We start from the raw sequence: 24,439 nt of genomic DNA on the forward strand, positions 1-24,439 counted from the left end.
AAAATCTTTGGGAAGGCAACTAAATTTATAGCTCCTGCTTTTACTGTTTATTCCTCCTAGAGTTTATGAGAACAGCTTCTGCAGCATTAAGGAAAGCTTTATGAAATTTCGCTACTTTCCCATTGATTTCTTGACTCAATGGTGCACCCAAGTGTAAATCTGAGCCTCTGGAAGCATCCTCACATGACCTTGTTAACTATGAGCAAACCACACTTTGGGCTGGAAAACAACAAGAAAGAACAAACAAACAAACAAACAGACAGACATAGGAGAATTCAGCATGGCAAAGTACTCCCTCTGAAAAAAGAAAGTAAGTCAGGATGAAAAATGTTATGAATACTCTCCCCCCAAAACCCCCTGCATTAAACTATTAAGAAGAAGAAGCTTGTTGGATTCAGTGGAGCCTCTGTGCTAGCTTCACAGAATGTGGGTTGCTGTTGCTACCTGGGAGGAAGAAGGGGAGAGGCAAGGCAGTGGAGAGGTCAGTGTAATGCAAACTCACCAGCAGAGCCTATCTGGCAATCCTACTGGTGTGTTTGCAATGTGCCAACCTGTAGCCTCTTGGAGAGAACCAAGGTGTCCGCAAGGTTAGGGCTCTACTGACCTTGATGGTGCAAGAGTGGGGTAGGAGTGGAGTCACAGGCCAGACTGGAAAACACGAAAGAGGCAAAACTTGCAAGAAGACGACAGCTGGTCTGTTGCACCATGTGTATTACAGTTGAGATTATGGGGGTAGAAAAGGTGCGTGTGCTGAAACTCAAAGTTTGCTTAGCAGAAGCAAAGGGAGCTAGGTTGAAAAATGCAGGAAGGTTTTTTGATGGCTAAGGGTGTTGCCCTTCACCCATTTCATTTCTCCTAACTGAACAGGAGCTGCAAGCTCATTTCAGAGTTGAGATTTGTTTGTTTTAAAATCTAAATCTTCTTAATCTTAGTGCATGCCAATCAACACATTCGTTTCCAACAACTTATGTGTTTATCGCCCATTATATCTCCCAGTCTCCTCCCTCCCTTTCAATCAACACAGTCCTTGTGATTTCAAGTCCTCACCGTTTAATCACTTATCGGTGCTTGCTTTTTAATACTTTGCAAATGTGGATATTAAATGGAAAGACAGAGTCAGACAGCATGGATGAGAGAGGAGTGATGTTAACTGTGATCCATCTGACAGTGGTGCAATTAAACTGCCAGGAAAGAACAACAGAACCTAAAGGGACCCCCCCCCCCACTTCCAGCTCCACATTTTGTGTTGTTTAACAAATAGTTTCAAGCCGAGCACATTTTACAGCACACATCCCAGGAAATAATTACAATAACTGGCTTTATAACCACTCATGTGATGGGCAAAGGGCTATTAGTCATCATGCAAATAGGTGGAGGAAGGAACCAGAGAGTCTCACATGCCATGCAGTTCTCAAGCATCATTTTGATGAGATTCTCAAAGCATTGCTTACTGAAGAGTAAGAGGGAAGAGCGAAGGGAGGCATTTTTGTGTGTGGTGGGGTGGGTAGCAGTAGGGATGGGCAAATCTGTCAATTTCTGATTTTTCCAAACTTAAATTCAGTTCTCCAAATATACATGCATACATAATTGTATTTGTATGCTGCCTTTTTCATAGTTAAAACCATGCTCAAGGTGACTTACAACATGAAAAAATGTACAATTAAAAAAATAACATGCAATTAATAAACATAATAAACAATAAATCTTACATCAAAAAGTACTCAACCAAATCAATTTCCACACAAATCATAATAAGATCTAAAATAAAGATACAAAATATTAACAACAGAAACAGCAGCACCACTCCCAACAGCCCCCCCCCCCACCTTAAACAATACCCAAGAGTCCATTCAGCAGCTCAGCTTTTATAGTTGGAGTCAATCAGGGCTTCGTACTCCCAGGCGAGGTGGAAAAGGCCTGCAAGGCTGGGAGCAGGTCTTCCAGGACCTGCAGTCTGTCAGTCAGTCTGTCTGTCTATAATATATATAATGCATCATGAAAATTCATCAGCATTTTAGTGTGAATATTCTCCGAATATACACATAATTGCAAAACAACTTTTTCTAATGTTATTTGCATATGTTATTTCCACTAACTTTACCCAAGTATATGCAATTTTTTTTTTGGCATGCATTATTTGGCTTACATGGTTGGAGAGCTACTCTGCAAAATTCTAAGAAGTGTGAATTTTGAATTTTGGCTGTGTTCAGGCTTGCATATTATTTTGGGAAATGCAGATTAGGTAGGTTCACCCGCAGATGCAAACTGAATCCAATTCTCCCCCATCTCCACCTGGCAGGAACCAAAAGAAGCCCCCAAAGTGTGGGGAAATGGAGGGAAGAACCTTTCTGCACACCACAAAGTATCATCAGCGGTGAAACTCCAAAGCTTCCCCCTGGGTTCTGAACAGACACCAAATGCAACTGAAAATGTAGCTCCGTATTGTTTGGAAGGAGATATTACTTTCTGTAACTTCTTTCAAATAACAACTTACTCTGCTCGAATAATGCTTCTTTCCATATTCTAGGACCACTGAGATAAAGAAAGAGGGAGAGAGAGAGAGAGAGAATCTAAAGGGGTCACAGATTTTTTGAAGCAATAGTGAATGACTGACTGCTGCTGTTTCCAAGCACCGCTGCAGAAGATGGATGACAAAACTCATCGAATTTCCTTCTCCCTGGGCAAAGCAGATGCTGAAAATCTAGCTGCGCTTTCGTGCTCCCGCCCTGGGGCATTCTGATTTATATTGGCCTTAGCAAGCTTTTTGCTAGTGAATCACAAGAGGAATCACATACTGCTGGTGACTAATTGAATTCTGAAACACTAGGTACTGCGAAGCCAAAAGACATTATTTTAGGCCTTATTGGCTGCAACTAATACACGGTCAGAGATGTTATTTAACTTGCTATCAGCTCCCACTCTGAGAGCTTTTGCATGGATGAAGTGATAGGCTCATTTCCCTTCTAGCGATTGGGCTAGTTATAGCTTCCCATGGGAGATGGCTTTCTTTCAACAACCCAGCAGAACACTTTAAAGATGCTCTCCACAGAAACCTTTGCTGACCCCTGAGAGGTGGGGGAAATTTAAGAAGCAAATTGAACTTTCGCTTGATATGAGAACATAACCTTCCTTTAAGTGAGGTCTGAGCCCAGCCGCTTTCCTTTTCTGTTTTAACACTTCTTCAGCTTGCTCCTTACTCTGGAGGCATCAGACCATTTTTCATGAGGAAAACTCATTGGCAGCACTGCCAGAGCCAGGAACTTACTAGTCATTTGTAATGCCCACTGACATGAGTGAGATTTGAGGAGATCAGGGGTTCTATTTCAAAGGACTGATACTGTCTGGAGCAGGAGAAGAAATCTCCAAAGAAAACATAGCCCAATACAGGGTTTTGAGCCCTCTTCTGACAAAACAACTGTCATAATTTGGGAGATGGCTGGGAGTGTAGGAGTGCATCAAATTTTGAGTTATTTCAAACATGGATGTTCATCCTGTTAGGATTTTGTGTAGCCTCAGCTGCGTCAGCTTGGCTAGTGTGATTAGTTTAAATCACATGAGTTGTCTGAGAGAGTGTGATAATGGAAGACTGTCTTATCTCTTCCGCCTGAGAGTGTTATTGTAAGTTACTTTCACTTCTGCTGTGTGCATTGCTTGTTCTGCCAGAGCTTGGAGAACACAGACATGGATTATGGATTCTCTGTATAAACTGTAAATAAAACGTAGTTTAGATCTACAGATGTGTCTCTTTTCTTGCTGCGTGATGCTAGAAGACTTGTGTGCACTTTTCATAAGAGAAGTGTCACAGAAAGGCACTCTGGAGTGAAGGGACATGCCATTCCAGAGGGGGCCTCCTGGGAAACGCTCAGAGGTCTTGGAGTTCACCATCTCAGAGAGAGCGTCATTCCAACACATCCATGCTTGCCTGCCTCCCTATAGTGCAGGAACCTTCCTCTGCGGCAGTTTCATGCAGAGGTGGGATTGTTGCTCAGGAACTAGGTGGCCCTCCACAGATGATATTAGGCACCCAACACATTAGATGAAGCCATGACTCTCCTTGCTACCCATGGGCTATCATTCAGCATTGAGCACCCCAGGCCAAGAAGTGAGCTAAACAAATATACAACTCTTAATCTCAGGGCCATGGGTTTGAGCCCCAAATTGGGCAAAAGATTCCTGCATTGCAGTGGTTTGGATTAGATTAACCTCATGGTCCCTTCCAGCTCTATGATTCTGTGAAGAATCTGAGGCAACCCAGAACCTTAAGTAGTCATTTTAATGGGTGACATAAATATTATATATATGCTGTTTTGATTAAAACACGTTCCCGCTAATCTATCTCAGGTAAAAGGTTAACTACTGACAACCCAATGCAAGAATAGCTAGGTAGGCTGGGCTCATGCCCTCAATTTTACCCCTGGTTTCCCTTTTGGAAATATTTTGGACTGGGTTACACTAATGAATATAAAAAGAGCCCTGCTAGGTCAGGCCAAAGGCTTCTCTAGAACAGCATCTTGTTACCCACAGAGGCCAACTAGCTGTCTCTGGAAAGACCATGAGCAGAAAATTAAGGGATCTGTTCTCGTCTGCCACTGCTGTTCCCCAGCAACTGGCCATTCAGAAGCACACTGTCTCCCAATTTGGAGTTGGCATATCGTCCTCGCTGACAGCAGCCATCGATAGCCTTATTCTCCACATTGATTAATCCCCTTTTAAAGCTGAAGGTCTTCATAATATCTTGTCGCAGTGAATTCCACAGGTTAACTAAGCACTTTGTGAAGAAGAACTCCCTTTTGTCTGAGACATTTTGCTGCCTGGCGTGGACAAGATGGCACCCTCCCTCTGTTTTTATGTACAGAAGCCACCTGGACTTCAATGCCGGCAATGGGCTGGTGTCCATCACCTCACTCGAGGGCAACAGGCTAGTTTAGGAAGCTTAAGGGAAGCTGTATGGCACACACAAATTTCTCCTCCAGCAAAGAGGTCTGGGTGTGAATCTGTCACTATCGGCTGCCTGAGGCAGCTGTCTCATTCTGTCTAATGGTAGGGTCGACACTGCTTTTGTCTGTCCTGTCTCCCATCCCTTGGCTTCACTTCTGGCAATAATGAGACAAGGGAGGCACACCACTCCTTTATTTATATAACTTCTCATCACTGGCTCTTTCCGTCTTTGCTTACCTTCAGTCACATGCGTGAGCTGCCTCCACCGAAAATATATTTCTGTGGGTTGACATTGGGAAAGGCTAATTCACCTCTAATACCTCGTTCATGCATACAAGTCATCACTGGTATTAACAAGTCAGCGAGTGATGACGAGCTAGCAGATGGGCACCAGCTTTTAGTATAATTGGGAAGGAGTGGATCAGCAGCAGTCACAGCTGAAAAGGAGACCAGGCTCTGTCAGAACAAGTTTTTTTAAACAAAAAACAAACTTATTGTGGGCTGTTGCCATAACTGGTATCACATTGTGGCTGAAATATTATCTATATATTTAGATTTGTATTATTGCATACATTTATGTTGGAAAATTTAAAACAGAGTACTCCTTCACAGAGCACATATTTGAACTTTGGGATTTCCTCCCACAAGGGGTAGTGATGGCCAATTTGGATGGCTTTAAAAGAGGATTAGGCAAATTCATGGAGGACAAGGCTATCAATAGCTGTGCTCTGCCTCCATGTTCAGTGGCAGCAATGCTTCCAAATACAAATTGCTGGAAACCACAGGAGGCAAGAGTGCTCATGTGCCTGAATCCTGCTTAATTTTTTGACAACCCTGTCAGGTAGGTTAGGCTGAGGGATAGGGACAGATCCGAGGTCACCACCCAGTGAGCTTTATAACTGTGTGGGGCTTAGAACCCTGGTCTTCCAGCTCCTAGTCCAACATGCTAACCACTACACCATTCTTTTTGAACACAGAGCAAAACTTGATAGAAGTAGCTCAGATCAGTGGTAGAGCACTTTCTTCATGTGCAAAAGGTCCTAGGTTCAGTCTCAGGGTCCAAATAGTAGCAGCAGCAGCAGCAGTAGTAGTAGTGGTAGTAGTAGTAGTAATAATAATAATAATAATAAATTTATTATTTATACCCTGCCCATCTGGCTGGGTTTCCCCAGCTACTCTGGGTGGCTTCCAGCAGAATAATAAAATAGTTGGGCATAGTTTCAGCTCCCATCAGCCCCAGAAACTATGCCCAACCATCAGGGATGGTGGGGACTGGAACATCTGGAGGTTGCCTGGTTGGTGAAGACTGTTGCAAACTTACACTGGCTCAGCTATACTGTGAGTTGACTGGTGCTCAATATCTAGCTGGAAGAAGAGGTGGGGGTTCCTTTGTGGAGGTGAGAATTCTTGTGTTGTTTTCTGACTGACTGCCCATACAGTGGTACCTCAGAACTCGAACGGAATCCATTCCGGAAGTCCGTTTGACTTCCAAAACATTTGGAAACCAAGGTGCGGCTTCCGATTGGTGGCAGGAAGCTCCTGCAGCCAATTGGAAGCCACGTAAGCCACATTGGACGTTCGGGTTCCAAAGAGCATTTGCGGCGTTTGGGAGCTAAAACGTTTGACTTGTAAGGCATTCAGGATCCAAGGTACGGCTGTATTTTGTTTGGTTGTAATGTGTGTTTGGTTGTAATTTTGTAATGTGTGAAGGACAAAATGGGTGTATTTTGTTTCATTTCTATACACCAGCCCTGTCCCAATGGGCACTGTGTCCTTGTACTCATGGAAAGAGCCAAAGCAGCAGTTGCACCCAAATATTTGGCAGTGAATTTAAATAACCAGTTTCTGCACTGCAAGCATGAATTCCTACAACAGGCCTCCAAGGTAAATTGCATTTTGTTTCTTAAGTGGACAGTTTGGTAGGAGCAGATGAATTTTGATGTCACCGGAGATAAGAAACATGATTAGAGTAGAAATCCAAATCAATAAATCAGGCCTCTCCATTTAGGAATCCAATGAGCACAGCATAGGGCAATTTATTTTACGTTCAAACAAATCACATCCAAATTATGGATGCTTTCTGTTTGCAACATTTCATAGGCTGTTTGGCAGCAGAAGAGTAAATACCAGTAAATCAGTAGTCATTTTACTTGGCTGCATTGAGGGGGGCAGGGAAGAGGAGGAAAAGTGCCACCCCCCCACTGCCCTGGCTGGGCCCAACTGCCCTTTGACTCCTCCCCCTTGAGAGCTGCCTCCAGCAATGGTCATTGTACCCATTCATGTGGCCCCTAAAAGGTTTCCCATGAAGGAAAGTGGCCCTTGGGCTGAAAAGATTTCCAACCCCTGTTTTATAAACTATAAACCCAACTTGAGTGCTTTAGCAGGAAGATGATATAAATGCAGTAATTAAACGATGTTTTGGGTTTGCAGTATTCTGTATGTTGCAAAATCCATTCTGGTGTCCTGTGTCAGCTGTTTTAAGACAAAACCATTTGCACATGTTTGCAAAGGTGGAACAGTAAGTACACTTTTAACACAGACACAATCCATATAGCCCCAAGCTTGCTCATACTAGGAAATGCATGCTAGGCTGTGGTTACATTCAACACTAGTAAAGAATATTAATAGAGCTGAAAGTCATGAACCACTATACTGTTATTGGGGCTTGAACAGAAATGCATGTATACCACCTGATGAGTGTGTGAATTGATTCCCACTGGTTATTTCCTTGTCTTTGTGGTGATGGGAGGTCATATTAATGTTCTATCTGTGATGTTTGATCTGCGATGACTCAAGAAAGGTCAGGGGAAATAAGTAAGTACCCTCTGAAATTTAAGTTGAAGTTCTATGCACGTTTACTTAGCAGCAAGCTCCATTGAATTTTCACGAGGACTTAACTTTGCATTTTTTTAATGTGGAAATGTGGAAAAATGAAGAGTGGAAAAATGGCAGATTGTTTATGTTGCTTTCTAATGAGATTTGCAATTTTATTATTCTTGGTTTCAGGACCTTTAGAGTTATGAATTAATTCTTATTAATATACTAATGCCTGTGTTTTACCTGATTTCTAGATTTCGGTGGCTGGTCTTTCATAGCCAAATTCTGTATTTGTTATCTCTGTATTGAAACAAATAAGCAAACATGCCAACATGAATGACTTCAAGAAATGCAAAGTAGGTAATTTTAGATTACTTTATTTCTTCTTCAAAATACATATGAAACAAATAGAATAAAATTATATCAAATGTTTATTGTTTTTTTAAGATATAAAATTATCACAAACTGTACACTTGTTAACGTATATTTGAGGTGTTGTCATTACATAGTTTGATTTCTCTCTCTCTCAATTGACAAATAGATTTTTCACACATTCTAGGTGATACATCGTAAAAATACAGAAACATGTTGTACATCTCTTAAAGGCTAGTGCAAAAATACAGTTACTATATCATTAATAACAATTATATACTCTCAGGTTTCCACAAATGGCGGTTTATAGCGCATACCAAAAAGCCAGGAACATGTGTTGGGAGGTGGGAGAAGTGTGCTTTAAAAAATTCTGTCTATCAAATGCAGAAGCCAAAGATGCCAACATGAACAATGGCTAAGTACCAAACCACAAACTGCCTTGAAAAAGTCACAGAATTAACACTGCATAAAGGGTACCAGAGAAGATCCCATTCAGCCAACATCAAATAGCAAAGACTAGGCAGATGGTTTGAAGAACAAATCCGTCCTTCATAGGCTACATTGACCTGGCCTTGTGACTTAGATTATTCCACACAGATAGGCAGTTCAATTGAGTTGAGTTTGGGCTGCTCAGAGCCTGATAAACTGATGCATATACCCAAAGTTAATTGGCAAAACTGCTCGTAGGTATAGTGGCTGCTCCTAGCCTTGCCTTAGCTCTATTGTAATAAAATAGGATTACGTGGGAGTCATGCCTGAATGATGCACAATTCAGCACATTTGAAGCATATGCAAACCCAGTATCCTCTATTGGGACAGGACTATTATCCCGTAAAGCAAGGTTTTATGGATTATGTTTGTGTCCATATGCATGCACCCTAGATTCCAGATTGAAGTGTGCTACATTTTTCTCCCCCCGCAGGAGCTTCCATTAGACCAGAGAACATACATGGCAGTTTCATAAGTAAATATCTAGAAATGGTATCCATTGACTTTAGTGGTAGAAGGAAAATGGGGATTCAGAAGCCTAGCACAGCCTTCTGAAACCTGCTGCTCTCTAGGTGTTTTGGTCTACAGTTCCAATCATTTTCAGTCAGCATGGCCACTGGGCAGAGATGATGGAAGTCCCACCACACCTAGAGGGTACTAGGCTTGGAAAGGCCAGTCTTGTGAATCCATTGGGAGGATCTTATCTATCAACCGTGTGGATAATAGTCTATAGCGGGCATTGCACCGGGCTCTAGGTAGCACACTAACTTTGTAACTATTTTTTTTTTAAAAAAAACATTTTAAAAAAGAAGTGCACTGTTACAAGTTTTTACTTTCAAGATTTCCAGCTGCTAGTTATCCCTGCATGAGTCCCCCCACCGCCCCATTTCGGACAGTTTATCCTTAAAATCTAAACAAAATAAGCATGTCTATTCTATATATATATATATATATCTCTGTGGTAAAAGCCAAAATAGTCTCTGATGAATAAAATATATATCAAAAGCCAGACTCTGTCCACCTCATTTCCATGGAGTAGATTCCCTGAATACAATATTATAAAGAAGGAGAAACTGAGTGGTTATCAATGTCCTGTTTGACTGAGTTTGTATGGCAAAGGTAGCAACTCCTTTCACCTCTGGCAATTGATAGGCTGGAGTTGCGAGCAGATCACAACTGGGGGCACCACATTGGCTACTCTTGTATGCCAACATTCAGCTTTGTTCCTGTCATTGGGTACAGGACTGGACCTCTAACCAACCTTACAAAGGCAGATTGCCAAGAAAACCTGTTGACTCCATACTTGGTAGCCTGGGGGGCAATGAACTTCTGTTATGACAGTATAGAGCTGTAATCTATTTGGCTGGACTCTAAAGAGCATTGAGGTGGTTATGATTTTTCTTAAGGAGTATATGACAGAGTTTGTACAGAGAGAAACTGAACACAATGTCCCTGGAGAATCTTGCAGCGAGCAAAATGGAATGGCAGGAAAATCCCTCAACTTTTGACAACCATTGTCCCTAACACTTGATGTCTCCTACTCTTGGTTGAAAAGAATAATAGAGCTGGGTGAAGAGAAGGAGGAAGAAATAAGAGAAGTAACGTGAAGAAAGATGTCACCTAAATTGATCAGTCATTGCCAGTTCATCTTTTAGGAGGCTGACTTTTCCCAGGGTAATTTGTGCTCCTGGAGCACAAAATATACACAGTGTCCATCAGTTATGAAGAGCATATAGATATTTTTTTGGGGTGCATTCATGATTAAGATTTTTTTATGCCTCCAGGCTGTCACTGTTTTTGGGTTTAGGGAAGTTTTTAATATTTAATGCTGTATTGTGTTTTTAATATTCGGTTGGGAGCCGCCCAGAGTGGCTGGGGAAACCCAGACAGATGGGCAGGGTGTGTTGTTGTTGTTATTGTTGTTGTTGTTGTTATTATTGGTGGGATTCAACCACATGCTGACATGTCCAGGTTGCACAATTCTAGTTGATTAGACTGCTTGTGATAAGGAAGTTGCCGGGGAAATACCCTGGAAATTGTGGGATAGCATTTGCTCTAATGCAATGCCATTGCAAACAAATCAGAATGAAAGCTCATTGAACAGCCAATGTCAACTAATCTCCCTTAAAACAGGTTAAGGGACATGCTCAATAAACAGGTAATCTGGAAGCACCCTCAGATAAGCAAGGGCTCCTACCTGTCACATGAGTAACACCTTGTGAGTATATTATAAATTGGAATGTGGCAATCAGTGCCTCTATTCTTCATTCCTGATGGACAGCCAGTATATTTAAAATACAGACAACTGCCCATTTACATGGGGGTTATGTTCCAAGGCAGTGTGCATGCCAGTGGAATGTGCATCAGTCAGTCTGTCCTGCCCCAGTCCCTTGCAGTGCCAAAAAACAGTGTGCATGTCAGCAATCACAAATGTGCCAACAGCATGGAAATGGGGAGGTGCCTGTACTCATCTTTGTTCTGATCCTAACCTGCCACCGCCCTCCAAAAAAGCAGCAACAAAAACACAACAGAATGAAAGGGCAGAGCAAGGCGTAGATCAGGAGTCAGCAAACTTTTTCAGCAGGGGGCCCTCAGACCTTGTCGAGGGGCTGGACTATATTTTGGAAAAAAAGAACGAATTCCTATGCCTCACAAATAACCCAGAGATGCATTTTAAATAAAAGGACACATTCTACTCATGTAAAAACACCAGGCGGGCCCCATAAATAACCCAGAGATGCATTTTAAATAAAAGGACAAATCCTACTCATGTAAAAACATGCTGATTCCTGGACCGTCCGCAGGCTGGATTTAGAAGGCGATTGGGCTGGATCCGGCCCCCGGGCCTTAGTTTACCTACCCATGGTGTAGATTGTTTTCAAGAAATCTCATCATTCTCCCCAGACCAGAAACTTTCTGACCAACCCAGTAGTGTGTGCAAGAAACGCTCTTGGGATGATAAAGCCCTTGAAGGTTGTGTTTTTGGAGAATTGAGAACTTCAGTGCTTCCATTGTGATAAATGGAAGAAAAGCCTTTGTGAGTATGTTGGACTCTTTCATAGTTTGATAGCTGACAGTGGGGAGCCCTGCTGATGTAGAATCATAGAATTGTGGAGCTGGAAGGGACCCTGAGGGTCTCCCGGTGCTATATGCCCTGTAGCCTACATCAATTCCTACTGGCACAGAAGTGTGAGGTGGACAAAGTGCAGCAAAAAATTTTAGAAGAAGAAAATAGCAGAATTTGTATACATTTTAAACTGAGAAATAATTTCACTCTTATTTGTTATCAAAAGTAAACTTTGTTTCTTCATTTCCCATATAAATATATAGACATTTCAAGTGCAAGGGGGCTGGCAAAGACAGACACTCTCACAACCTTTCATGCAAACAACGGTCCATTACAGAAGGAAACAATTTTTCGAAATAATACATCACATCTGAATTCTGGTTATGCTGTGACAATCGAGTTCAGAGCTTTCCAGACTGTGTGTTGGCTGCAGTGCGCAGGTGTGTAGGGTTGTGTTATCGTCCCAACTCTATTTTGCTAGTAAAACCTGAATTGCTTTGATGCGAAATGATGCATGTTTAAAAAGTGCGCCACCAACATGAAAGGTTTGGAAAGCTCTGATCTAGTTATTTCAATCACCATTTTGGGCAACAACTTGGCAAACGCTTCTTGTTGATGGCTTGCGTGAGTTACACGAGATATGTGAATAAATACAAACTTTGGTGAAGATTATAAGCACACATTTAATCTGGAAAATTGTTTCAGGTTTGTGAATGCCTGTGCCCATGCAAGGTGGTACTATACTGAAAGCAGCAAATGTAGGCTGGGGAACCCCAGTTCTCCATTGCAAATAGGGTGGCCATGGGCTGTGTTTTACATAGTACAGCCTCCTCTTTGAAAGGCTGTCAGAAGACAGTGCTCTGTTTGAAGGGTTGAAGATGATTGACCATCAGAAGGGTGAACCTTGAAGTGCCCCTCAGTAGTTAGCACCCGGACAGCCAACTGAACAGTCACCTGATCTGTTATTCCCCCACTATGGTGAAACATAATGCATACTTTTCTTTTAATTTTCATTTAACTGTACTTTAAAATGGCTTTCCTAGGCAAGCCCATCCAAAGCAGCTTTCTCTTCAATCCAATTTCTAATTTAAATTATAGTGATTACCTCCAAATCCTATTCCTATTCCTAACACAATTTAGGCAAACATGAGCCTTATTTTTTCCTCTCTTTTGGTCGTGCATTTTCCCTTTGGGGAAGATGAGTTTGCAGCCTCCCTAAGCATAGAACAATGGGGATATATTTCAAGAGGGTGTTTACTTATGGCTCTGCCTGCCATGTGAGCCCTGCAAGTGGCAGAGCAAGTGATTTGCGTGCAAATTTTCTCTGGTCCAATCCCTGGCATCTCTAGTTAACCAATGATAGGCAAGACCTCTGCTGGATGGTGTGGAAAGTCACTGCCAGACAGTGAGTGGCAATATTGAGCTGGTTGGGCAAATAGTCTGACATGCTCAAAGTCAGCTCCCTATGTTGTTTCGAGAGGGACCATAGTTCCGGGGTAGAGCACATGCTTTTAATGCAATAGTTCCCAGATTCACTCCCAGGCATCTCTACGTAGAGTTGGAAAAGAGCCTTGACAATAAGTCAAGAGAAGACTGAGCCAATGGGCCAATACTCTCACTTTGGTATATGGAAGCTTCCTATCTTCCTGTGTTCCTAAGTTGTTCTGACCTGCTTTTCTTCCAACAAGGGTTTCAATTGGGAAAAGCAGCTGGTAGAAGGTGAAAAGCATTGGTGGGTAGGAGAAGCAGGAGATATCCTCTCCAGCCTATTGCTTCTCCACTTCATTCCCCGTCCTCATCTCACCACTTTGGAATGGAGAAGCAACATTTAGAACTCCCAGATCCATGTTTTCTTTTTGCTGCCCTCAATGTAGTTCTGCCACAGAGCTCTCTTCCCATTCATCCCCATGGAGGTGGCTGATTCACATGAACATTCTAACAAGCATACAGATGAGCTCCCTCCATTCAAAGGGATGCCTAGCGTTCAAGATGAAATTAAGCATTAGCGGCAATTTTTTTTTTTTGAGCGAGTCCCTTTCACTTCAGTGGTGCTTTACAGAGCAAAATATCTCAAAGCTCCATTAGATGAATGAGTGCTGCATAGGGACCAGTGCTTATAATCTGAACATACCAACATTAAATACATTTACAAGAGACACTTCCCAGTTCATGCTAGTAAATTTTAATGTGATGTTGCCTTGGCTCGTACTGTCAAGTTCTTGCAGTGATCCAACACATAGTGCTGTTTGAACACCTTAGTTAACACGACAAACTGTTACATTGAACACTCCCCCCATAAATGCCCATAGTTTGGCCACTCAGCACACATTCATTTTTGCTGCATACATAGAAAGAAATGTCAAGTAATCTATTACTATATACTTTTTTCTTTTTTTAAAGAAAAAAAGTCATTTTAATTTAGCACAAGAACAGTTACTGCAAATAGAGAAAGCACAGCAGCAAATAGACTTGGAAAGTCATGATTTAAAAGCAACATTATAGATTCTACATATAGGAAATACTGTTGGTGTTAAGAACATAATAAGAGCTCTGCTGGATCAGACCAAAGGCTTATCCAGTGGACAGCAAGATGCCTCTGAGAAGCCCACAACCAGGACCTGAGGGCATGCAAATTATTAAAATCTCTATGCTACCATTCAAAAGTGCAGTACTTTTCAAAAGCAAAACAGAATGGAGTATTTTGTGCTATGTTGAAATCATTATTCCATATTACAGCATTTGCATTCTGTCTTTTTTTTTTTTTTTACTAAATAAAAATCAGGTGCAGTTTGGCTATTGATCAGTGAGGAGGCTTTTGAATTTCCCTGCCCTTATCTCAGAATTTGATCAGCCGAATTCTTCTACACAACTTTTCTCAGCCAAGTGAGAAAATATATAGATAATGGAGGGGGGAATCCAGCTTTCTGTTTCCCCTCCCTGACCCCCAAATAGATGTGATTGGCACTGCTGAAGACTAGGGTAGGGGGTATATAGCAGGAATGGCTAGACTGAGTTTTTTAGGTGAATGTTTAGGCAGTACCCATATGTTTCTCCTCCTGCTGAGACAAGACAATCATTCTTAGTGTGAACTGAGGCTTTTGCATATATACATTCTTATGTGAATCGTGCAGATTTGCATTTGTCCCCCAATCTGATTGGGGGTCCAATCTGGTGTTTTGGAATAGCTGACCTGACTGGGATACATGGCCTGCACACATCATATAACCAGGGAGCAGGAGATGGAGAAGGAGGAGTTTTGTGCCTCATACTGTATGCTTAATAAGGTTTCTGAACTCTAATTAAACTCTCTCTCTCTCTCTCTCTCTCTCTCTCTCTCTCTCTCTCTCTCTCTCTCTGTCAGACTCCCTCCCCTCCCTCTCTCTGTCAGACTCCCTCCCTCTTTTGAAAGCCCCAGATCACTCTAGGTTGACCCAATCTGACCCAGGCCTGCCTCAACCCATTCTGGCTGAATCCTGGGTCAACCTTCACAGATCCCTGCTTTCTATATTGGTAGTAATGCCTTGATATTCAGCAAAGTATATCTGAACTCTACTTCTTCAGTGCAAATACAAATGTATGTACTTCTTGCAAATATCTACTGGTATAGTTTCAAAATGCAACTGCTACCTAAAATAATCCGATGAAAAACTTTTTTTCAATTATTCACCTGTCCGCATGTAATATAGCTAAAAAGAAGTTCACATGTGGGTCACCCAACAAAACGTAAAGAAAGAGAAACCAGAAATTCTATTCGATTTGTTTGGTCCTCTCTATAGTCAGCATGTTCATGATTTCAAAAATGAGAAATTAATGTTAATTTAGCCATAGTTTTCAGCTTGGGAAGAATTTATGTGTCCTGCACAGATTCTACGAGCAGTTTTGACTGGCTTCAGTAGATAGCTCAGCTGATAGACAGATGCACAGTTCTGTGCAGGACTGAGCCCAAAGACTGATTTTTTTTTTTAAATACCCATGCTTGCATTACTGAAATACATCACTGGTAAATGAATAGCAGCTGGCATTTTAGTCCCAAAACTGGGTGAAAAGGATTTAAGCCTTTATGGCTAAAGACAGATAACTAGTATTCTTAATTGGATCATAATTAGTTTGGGAGAGGAATTACTTCCAATGGGGTACACATATTTATTTTGTTCCAATATTTTGTCTGCTCAAACAGGTTGTGCAGGCTTTTGAAACAATATAAAATTCTTCAAGACTTGTTGGCGATGCATGGTGGAATGCGCACACCAAGAGGTACATCCCCTCTAAAAAATGATGTCTCCAGCTTGTGTTGATACCAACAAAGCAGCGCCACTGTTTTAGAGAAGCATGCAAGTCACAGCTATCACAAAGGAATGCAAACCACTACTAGTAGCATAGGTTGCAATCCTATGCACATTAATTAAGGTGTCTGGAAATGCTGACTCGTTCAGGTTAGGCATATAGACCAACTGCATGGTTAGGTGTGGGAATCAGCCTCGGCACTGTCCAGTCTCTCTCTCAATGTGTATAACCTGTACAGTATTGAATACTGGGACCTAGACACATAGACCCTCTTTGCTAGGTCTGTCCATACTACAGGTCAGGGTACATGAGCCCAGTGTTTGATTCCACACTGCAGAAAACCTGGGATACAATCTTGCCTTCACTCCCATTAAATCAATGAGCTTATGTTATGCCCAAGGTCGTATCCATACATCCTAATCCAAAGCTCATGCAGCTCTCATTAGCACACCGAGCTCAGTGCTATCAGACCCTAATGTGCCATGGAAACATCTGTGTATTTCCTTTTCACTCATCTAAGCATGAGCATTGGAGTCCTCACACACAAGCCTGAGCTAATGAATCAGATATGTGCCTAAGACCCCTATTTGGCTCGTGCACATGTAACTTTGCACAGCTGTGTCCTATTCCTGTTTTCAGAGGCTGGCTTTTAAACACCTAACCTATGCGCTGATCCATTTGCATGGCTGAGAAGCAGATGTGAACCATCCACCACATATCAAAAATAACATGAGGTGCAGGAATTCCGTATCCATGACGACCCATTTGATAGAATCATTTCTACCACTACCTTTTTTGGGAGGGGGTGTAGAGAGAGATTACAATTCAGGCCATTCTACAAGAGTGAGGATGGGATAGGTGCCCAGCTGCCCACCCCTTCAACATGCAAACTGACTGTTGGTTGGGCATACATCTGAACTGGGGCTCACTGAGCTCAATGAGACTAACATCCAAGTAAGTGTGCATAGGATTGCATCATTACATGGACAACACTGAGGAGAAGGGCACAACGAAATATTTTTCCTTTGGTGTTGGATAAAAATAACAGCAACAATAGGTTGAATCGTATGAAGTTGTCCCATTTACGCAAGGACTTCCACCTGAATGGAACTCCTTCTTCCTCCCCTCTAGATCTGTTCTGGGTGTAGCCCCAGCCCTCCAGAGCAGATGGGGGGGGGGCATGGGAATCACAAAGGGATAGGGATTATTGTTGTGCAGGCAAAAATCCTATTGCTAAGGTGATGACTTTGACAGATGCAACCTAATAATAATAATAATAATAATAATAATTTATATAAAACAATGGCTCTTGAAATCTCTTCCAAGTTACAATAAAAGCTATGCCATAGCAGTAGAAACCGACGAAACAATAAAAAGTATATGTTCTTTACAGAACACTAATGCTACATTTGTTCATGAACTTGATAGGGTTTTTGTTTTTGGATAGTAGGCGTAAAACAGTGCAAAGTATATTGAAGTTCAATCTTACAGTATTTCACCATCAAAAACACAGCAGAAATAGCAGAAAGGCCCTTTTGTTATTTAGAGTATGTGAATAGAAAAATCGGAATAGCTCTGAAAAAAACTCTGTAGGTAGTATGCAGATGCTTGTGAAAACAAATAGCATTTGGAAAGTATTTGTAACGATGGCAAGTAAAAAGGACATATTCAAAGAGTGCATCACAAGAATTCTGCAAGGGTCGATCTACACGTACAGATTTCTGTGACCATAAAGTTGATAGTTTGAGGTACTTCTCCATAAGGTGACACACAAGCAGCTTACGGTTGTTTAGTACCATAAACATCAACTTGTGACCAGTACCCATTTTTTTTAAAAATGGAATAGGATATTGAAGAAAACCCTAGTTAATATCTGGTTTACTACTACTGGTTGGAAAGTCTGTGTGTGGTAGTTTTGAAGCAACTGTTATCCACCTGTTCTTCCCCCTCCATGTGATAGAAACAGGAGAGGTGGCAGCAAAAGGAAATGATACCAAACCACCTTGTTTCCCTCCATCATTGTTTTAGCCTGTCCTTCACATGACCTGTGAATGCTGCCTAAAACAATCAAAGTTGTGTTACTTCCTGTCCTAAAATTAAAAGCAGGCGAGAGGGGTAGAAAGAGGGAGAGAGGGAAGCAGCAACAGCAGAGCAGGAGGGCAGGTTTACTTGCGGCCTACTTTATGGAACAGTTGGGGTAGACAGGGAAGGAGGCTTACATGGACCTCAACCATTTGCTACCACTGCAGCAGGGATAGGGAACCTGTGGCCCTTGGACTCCTACTCCCATCAGCCCCAGCCATCATGGGCTAGGGCCCCATACACCAAGGATCTATGGGAGTCCAACAAGTGTGCCACAAATTCCTCACTCCTGCTCTACAGAATTGTCCACAACCACCATTAGTTATCAGTCATATCCACCAGTAGAGTATAACTTGAAACACCCAAATGTCCTTTTAAAAAAGCCAATTTTGTTCATTAAAGTGATAACAGACATATCCAAGGTGCAACTATGCATACAATGGGTAGGTTCTGGAGTCCTGCTGATCTCAGTCTTATTGATTAGTCATGACTAATGCTCCACATTTGATTTCATGTGGTTGGGACCTAAGTGTGACTAACTTAAGCCCCATTCAGGCATTGTGTCTTTTTGTGTTCAAAGAACATTGAGGGGGGGCGCTTGGGAAGCAAGGCTGCACATGTTGGTCCTGCCCCCAATGTCACCACCACTCCTAACCTCTGTGCATTAAGCATGAAGGTCTGAAGGAGATGAAAACACGCTTAAAATCATCCTGGCAGTTTCAGGTTCTGCGTAATCCGAGGTCGCAACTGCAGAGAAATATCTAAACGCGTATTGCTGAATGTATTTAGAATATCCCTTGTAAATGCACAAAGGCTCAGAGCAGATATTGGGACCAGGGACTCCCCCTCCATGTACTCTTCAAACATGGGCACTTCTAATGCCTAGATAGGGCTTCAGCCTGGATCCAAACCACTGTGTATACAGTTGACTCGCAACTTATGCAGGAGTTATGTTCCGGGGATAGCATGTAAAGCCAAAATAGTCAAAACACACTCTCCCAGCAACTCCAAATACTCTCCCAATGTGCATGCAAATGGTGAGTGGGATTGTGACATTTCCTCGCCCCCGGTTAAATTTTTATTTTTTTCCCAGCAAAGTTAAACGTGCACAAGTTGCAAGTTGACCGTACCATGATTGGTTTTTGAAAATAATGGAAGTTGGAAATGAAGCCCATACATAGATTTTATATTGGACATTTGGCAAATAAATGTGATCAGCAAAAGGGCCAAATCAATTTAGGCAATTGATTTGCAGAAAGAAGAATCAACCTGAAGTCCTCAAACCAATCCATCACCTTTATATCAAGCTCTGCACTTGTCTACTTCTTTCTATATCATGGCAAGACCAACTCTGAAAGAGGGCTGCTTCAGGCCTGACATTTTTCCTGCATGGAGATAAATCTCTGTCACACCTGAAGTGAGGCACAAGAGTTTAGGGTCTCACAAACAGCAGGCTCTGGTGAGTTTCTGCTGCACAAATGTTTTAATTTTGGAGCTTCTTTCAATGCTTCTCCTGAATATAAGGATTCACTGACCTTTCCACACATCTATTGCAATGACTGGTGTGCTTGTGTGGAATGCTGTCAGCCGTCAACATAAGAATGTTTTAAACCTTCATAAACTAACACGGGAGAACAGAGCCCCACAAGTTTCAACTTTTAAATTTCAAATTTAGGAGACAACAAAGCTTGGCTTGCTGACTTCCTGCTACATTGAAGCAAAACAGATTTTTAGCCCTCCAACTTGCAACACTGAATCTGCATCCCAGAACAAGATGCATCCTGGTACCATTTTGAAAGAAAGACTTTTTGCCTTCCTGAATTGATGGCCACTTTCTTTTCTTTCTTTCTTTCTCTCTCCTCCTCCCCACCCCCAGCAAAATGTACTACTCTTGGAAGGCTTTACATTTCTGGTTGCCTGAACACCTGTGCGCCCCAACTTCTAATGTCCTGAATTCACACTGTAGCTTCATAAATGCTTATGCTAAGCTCTTGTTGCATCCAAGTGTCTGATTATGAATCCTCCAAGCCAATCACATCAATGAAGTTAAGCTGAAATACAATAAAGTGTCAAAGAGTTGCCCCTTTGATATAGCAAAGCAAAGCTATATCAAAGCCCTAGAGGCTAAAGTGCCAAATTAAAGGCCAAACTTGGTGTGATGCTTAATGCATCTTTGTATGTGTGTGTGTTAAAGCAAGCAGGGATTGTTGGAACTCCTCTTCCCCAGCAGCTACAATCCCAATACTTATCAGATCCATTGTCAGGGGCTGCATTTTTTAAAGGACCCCCCCCTCAACCTACACACTTTAAATGCAAAGGTGCATTTAATAACACAGCACACATTTGGCCCTAACAAAAGTTACTTTGCACATTTTAGTTTCACATTTACACATAAGACATCTTGGCGTACACCAGCATTTCTTAAACTTTGGAGAAATCGCAGGAGCAGATGGGGGTTGCCAGCTGGCCATCCGTGGCTAAGCAGCTCCTGTTTTCCTTGGCTGAATGGCTAACTGGGGGGCAGACCAACCTTTCCAGCTGGGTTGCATGAGGGAGTGAAGGGGAAAAGCTCTTGTCTACACTAAGTCTTCCCTTGCAGCTTTGCACCTCAGTTGCACGACTGGCATTCTTCTGGCTCTCAGGCCCAGATTCAACCCAGCAAACAGGGACAACCCAATGGAGAACAGGGGCTGTATCCAATGTTCTCTGTGTATTAGGGCAAGGGCTCATGCACCAGCAGATGGGCGAGTTTTCACATTGCACAACAGAGGAATCAAACCCAACCGTTGAGCTCAAGGAAACTCGTTGCACAACACATTGCACAATCTATTTTACAGAGAAGTTACCAGTAACCTGCTTATGTGGTTTTTGGTGCAACTGCATTCCTTTTGTGCCAAACATTTCACCAGTGGAACAAGTATACCGCAAAGTGACTTTAGCACTATATTGGATACAACCCCCATTCAGTGTTGGCATGCACCCCAGCTTGGTGATTGGTGATTCTTGGAAGTGCTGTTGCTCATGTGAACTTCCTTGAGGAGGCTCTTTGAATCCCGCTCTGTATTGGGACCACAGAATGTACAGTACATTCAAAAAGGGGGCGGATTTTAAGAAATACTAGTGTACATGTAAAAATACTGTATGAATGTTTGGCACAGTCATTGGGGAGCTGTGATAGACTGCAGTTCCCAATACAAGATTTACCCACTGGCAAACCTGTTTTTGCCTCTATGTAATACATAAAATTGTCACCACTTAGAGGCGAGTTCACAAGAAAGGAAAGTACAACAGAAAGCTTTGTGTTGACACAATTTGTGCTATCATGAGCATTATGTTGCTTTCCAGACCTTATACACCCCTATATTTGTGTCCTTCTGAATGCCTTGTTCAAACAAAGAAAGAAATGATCATGACGTCTTTTCATGACATCTTTAACAAGTATTCAAGTGAAAGATAAGAATGAGAATTAATGATTATTATTATGCAGTAGAAATACAATGGATCAAAATGCAAAAATCTGGATGCAGGTCATCAGCTAGACCCAAACCTTTTGTAGTGTATAGACATGGTGAGCTTGTTGTCAAGCGGGTCATCAAGAATCCACTGTTCAGGCTAGGGTGTAAGTGGTGGTTTTGGTGATGAGCAAGATCCTTGACTGTCAAAACTGGTTGCTCGGCCTGGCAACTAGAAGAAATAAAATATTTTAAGAAGAGTCCTGTTGCATCCACAGGTCCATCAAGTCCAGCATCCTGTTTCTTATAATGACCAACCAGTTACCTCAGAGAAGTTCACAAGAGCCCTCCCCCCACTTTTCTCCCCAGCTACTAGCATTCAAAGGACTACTGGTTCCACCTTGCCATTGTGATCAACAACCATTGACAGACCAATCTTACCCCATGAAAATATCTAATTCCCCTCTAAAGTCATCTAAGATAGAGGCTGCCACCACATCAAGATTGAGTTATTGCCAATTGGTCAACATGAGAGAGCACTGGAGAGTCTTCTAGAAGCTTCTGATGGTCCAAAAAGAGGATATATTTACTGGATTTGAATATTAAATGGTGCATTATCGCAGGGTCAGAGAAGACTGGTGGTGGAGCTGACATCTAAAACTGGAGATCTGGAGGATGCCCTAAAATACATATCACTGGGCATCTTTACAAAAGTACCATCTTCTATACTCATGAGCCCCAGGTGTGCATAGCAAATTTGCAGTTACGTGTGATTAGTTCACCTCATCATCTATATAGATTAGCCAAGTGGCTATTTTTGTGTGTGTGGCAAATTGTGTGTTAAAAATTTCTTGACCAATGAGGAAGACTCGACCAATGAGGAAATATATCAGTATGAATGCTGTTAACAGGTGGCATAGAATGTAAAAGGAAGCCATTGAAAAAATGTACTGGTATTCTCTTCTACAGGCTTTTTCAAATAATTTAATGAAATGCCTAATACAAAACAGGGTTTCTTAGCTTTGTTTGGTGGAAAAGGTTTTTAGGATCTTCTTTCATACGTTGTTCTGCATTTAGCCTCTTTTTTTGGTCTCCCTTCACATTTCTATTTGACAAAAATGCTGCCTCATGAAATAGAGAGACCTATTTGTAAAGAAGGTATTACATAAAATAGTGATAATGAGGAATAGGCTGCTCAAGAGATGCTTTAGTCCTCTTACCTCTACCAAGGGATGCCAGTGGGTTATTGGCTTGCGGGGGTACGCCAGCATTTCATTCCAGTGGTCTCTTCCAAGGCCTTCAGCGTCAAGTCCAGCCCTACATACTCCAATCACCTCATTGTGTCCCACTCTAGGATTAAAGGTGGAGAACAGAACGTCTAAAGAGTATCCACAATGCACATTCTGTGACAGGAAAAGCTAGATATTTACAAACCAAAGCACTGGGGTATTGGGAAGGTTAAGGCTGCATGCAACATTGTACACACTTACCTTGCAGTAATATGCCCCATTGAATTCTATGGGGCACACTTCTGAGTATATGTGTATATCCCACTTTGTGTTGATGGTGGTGAAAAGCAGATACAGTACTAAATTTTAATCAACCAATCAATCAATCGATCAAACAATCATTCCAATTGTGCTGTAATGACGCACCCACTGCTACCTGTTCTGCTTTGGCAAAGTGTCAGCATGAACACACCTCCGTCTATCTATTACGCTTTGCAGGTATCTTGACAACAGTAGATTTTCTGTTCTATACTGCCAGGCACACTTTCAGATGTGCCCCTTTAACATTTATTATTTTTGGTTAAAAGCACCATTAGCCATGAGAGCTAGATCTATTTTACATTGAGTAAGGAAAGGTAAAGAAATACAAGGCTCTTTAATACTCAGGATTCTGAGGCAAGCCTGCACAGCAGCAGTTTGGTGGGAAGCAGGGCTGGCTTCCTATTGAGCCAGTGTGGTGTAATAATAATAATAATAATAATAATAATAATAATAATAAGTTATTTCTTTATACCCCAGCCATCTGGCCAGGCCTCCCTAGCCACTCTGGGCGGCTCCCAACAGAATATTAAAAACGCGAGAAAACATCAAACATTACAACTTCCCTAAAGAGGACTGCCTTCACATGTCTTCTGAAAGCCAGATAGTTGTTTATTTCTCAGTTCTTAACCTATTGTGAAAGTGTCTACCAACTTGCCATTATTTCTTTACTTATCATATGTATAAAGTTGCCATGCGCTCTCTTTGGGGCTATCCTTGAGGTTGATCCAAAGACTGGCATACCCTCCAACATTTCTCTGATGAAAATAGGGACGTCCCATTCCATAATGATAATTTTACTATTTATACCCCACACATGTTACTGGGTTGCTCCAGCCACTCTGGGCAGCTTCTAACATATATAGAAACATAACAGAACATTAAGCATTTTTTTAAAAAAAAATCCCTATACAGGATTGCCTTCAGATGGCTCAGGGGTTGGATAACTCCATAGCCTCCAACATTTCTCCAATGAAAATAGGGATATCCTAAGGAAAAGTGCGACATTCTGGGATCAAACCAGAAACCGGGATGGCTTCTCTAAATCAGGGACATCCCTGGAAAATGGGGACACTTTGAGGATCTGGATTGGTGCAGAATATGGTGACCAGGTTGCTTGTGGGGGTAAACTACTGCCAGCATATAACACCTTGCTTGTTGGGCTTGCCTAGGCCAGTGTTTTTCAACCACTGTTCCGCGGCACACTAGTGTGCCGTGAGATGTTGCCTGGTGTGCCGTGGGAAAAATTGAAAAATTACTTTATATATAGTCAATATAGGCACAGAGTTAATTTTTTTTAACATTTTCTAATGGTGGTGTGCCTCGTGATTTTTTTCATGAAACAAGTGTGCCTTTGCCCAAAAAAGGTTGAAAAACACTGGCCTAGGCTA

At 41.9% G+C, this 24,439-nt stretch overlaps 1 protein-coding gene across 2 annotated transcripts in view; it reads right to left on the reverse strand.

Moving 5' to 3' along the window:
- Window positions 1-21,620: 21,620 nt before the first annotated feature.
- SYT10 (synaptotagmin 10) overlaps window positions 21,621-24,439 on the reverse strand; it is a 34,093-nt gene continuing 31,274 nt past the window's right edge. For both annotated transcript variants that reach the window (XM_033163308.1, XM_033163307.1), the window contains exons 6-7: window positions 22,722-22,851; window positions 21,621-21,733 (exon numbers count right to left, since the gene is read on the reverse strand). In XM_033163308.1, the coding sequence (XP_033019199.1) occupies window positions 21,662-21,733; window positions 22,722-22,851 (202 nt within the window). In that variant the 3' untranslated portion in view covers window positions 21,621-21,661. The remainder of the gene's footprint in view (window positions 21,734-22,721; window positions 22,852-24,439) is intronic.

The sequence above is a fragment of the Lacerta agilis genome, chromosome 10 (genome assembly GCF_009819535.1).
Source record: "Lacerta agilis isolate rLacAgi1 chromosome 10, rLacAgi1.pri, whole genome shotgun sequence".
Taxonomy (NCBI): domain Eukaryota; kingdom Metazoa; phylum Chordata; class Lepidosauria; order Squamata; family Lacertidae; genus Lacerta; species Lacerta agilis.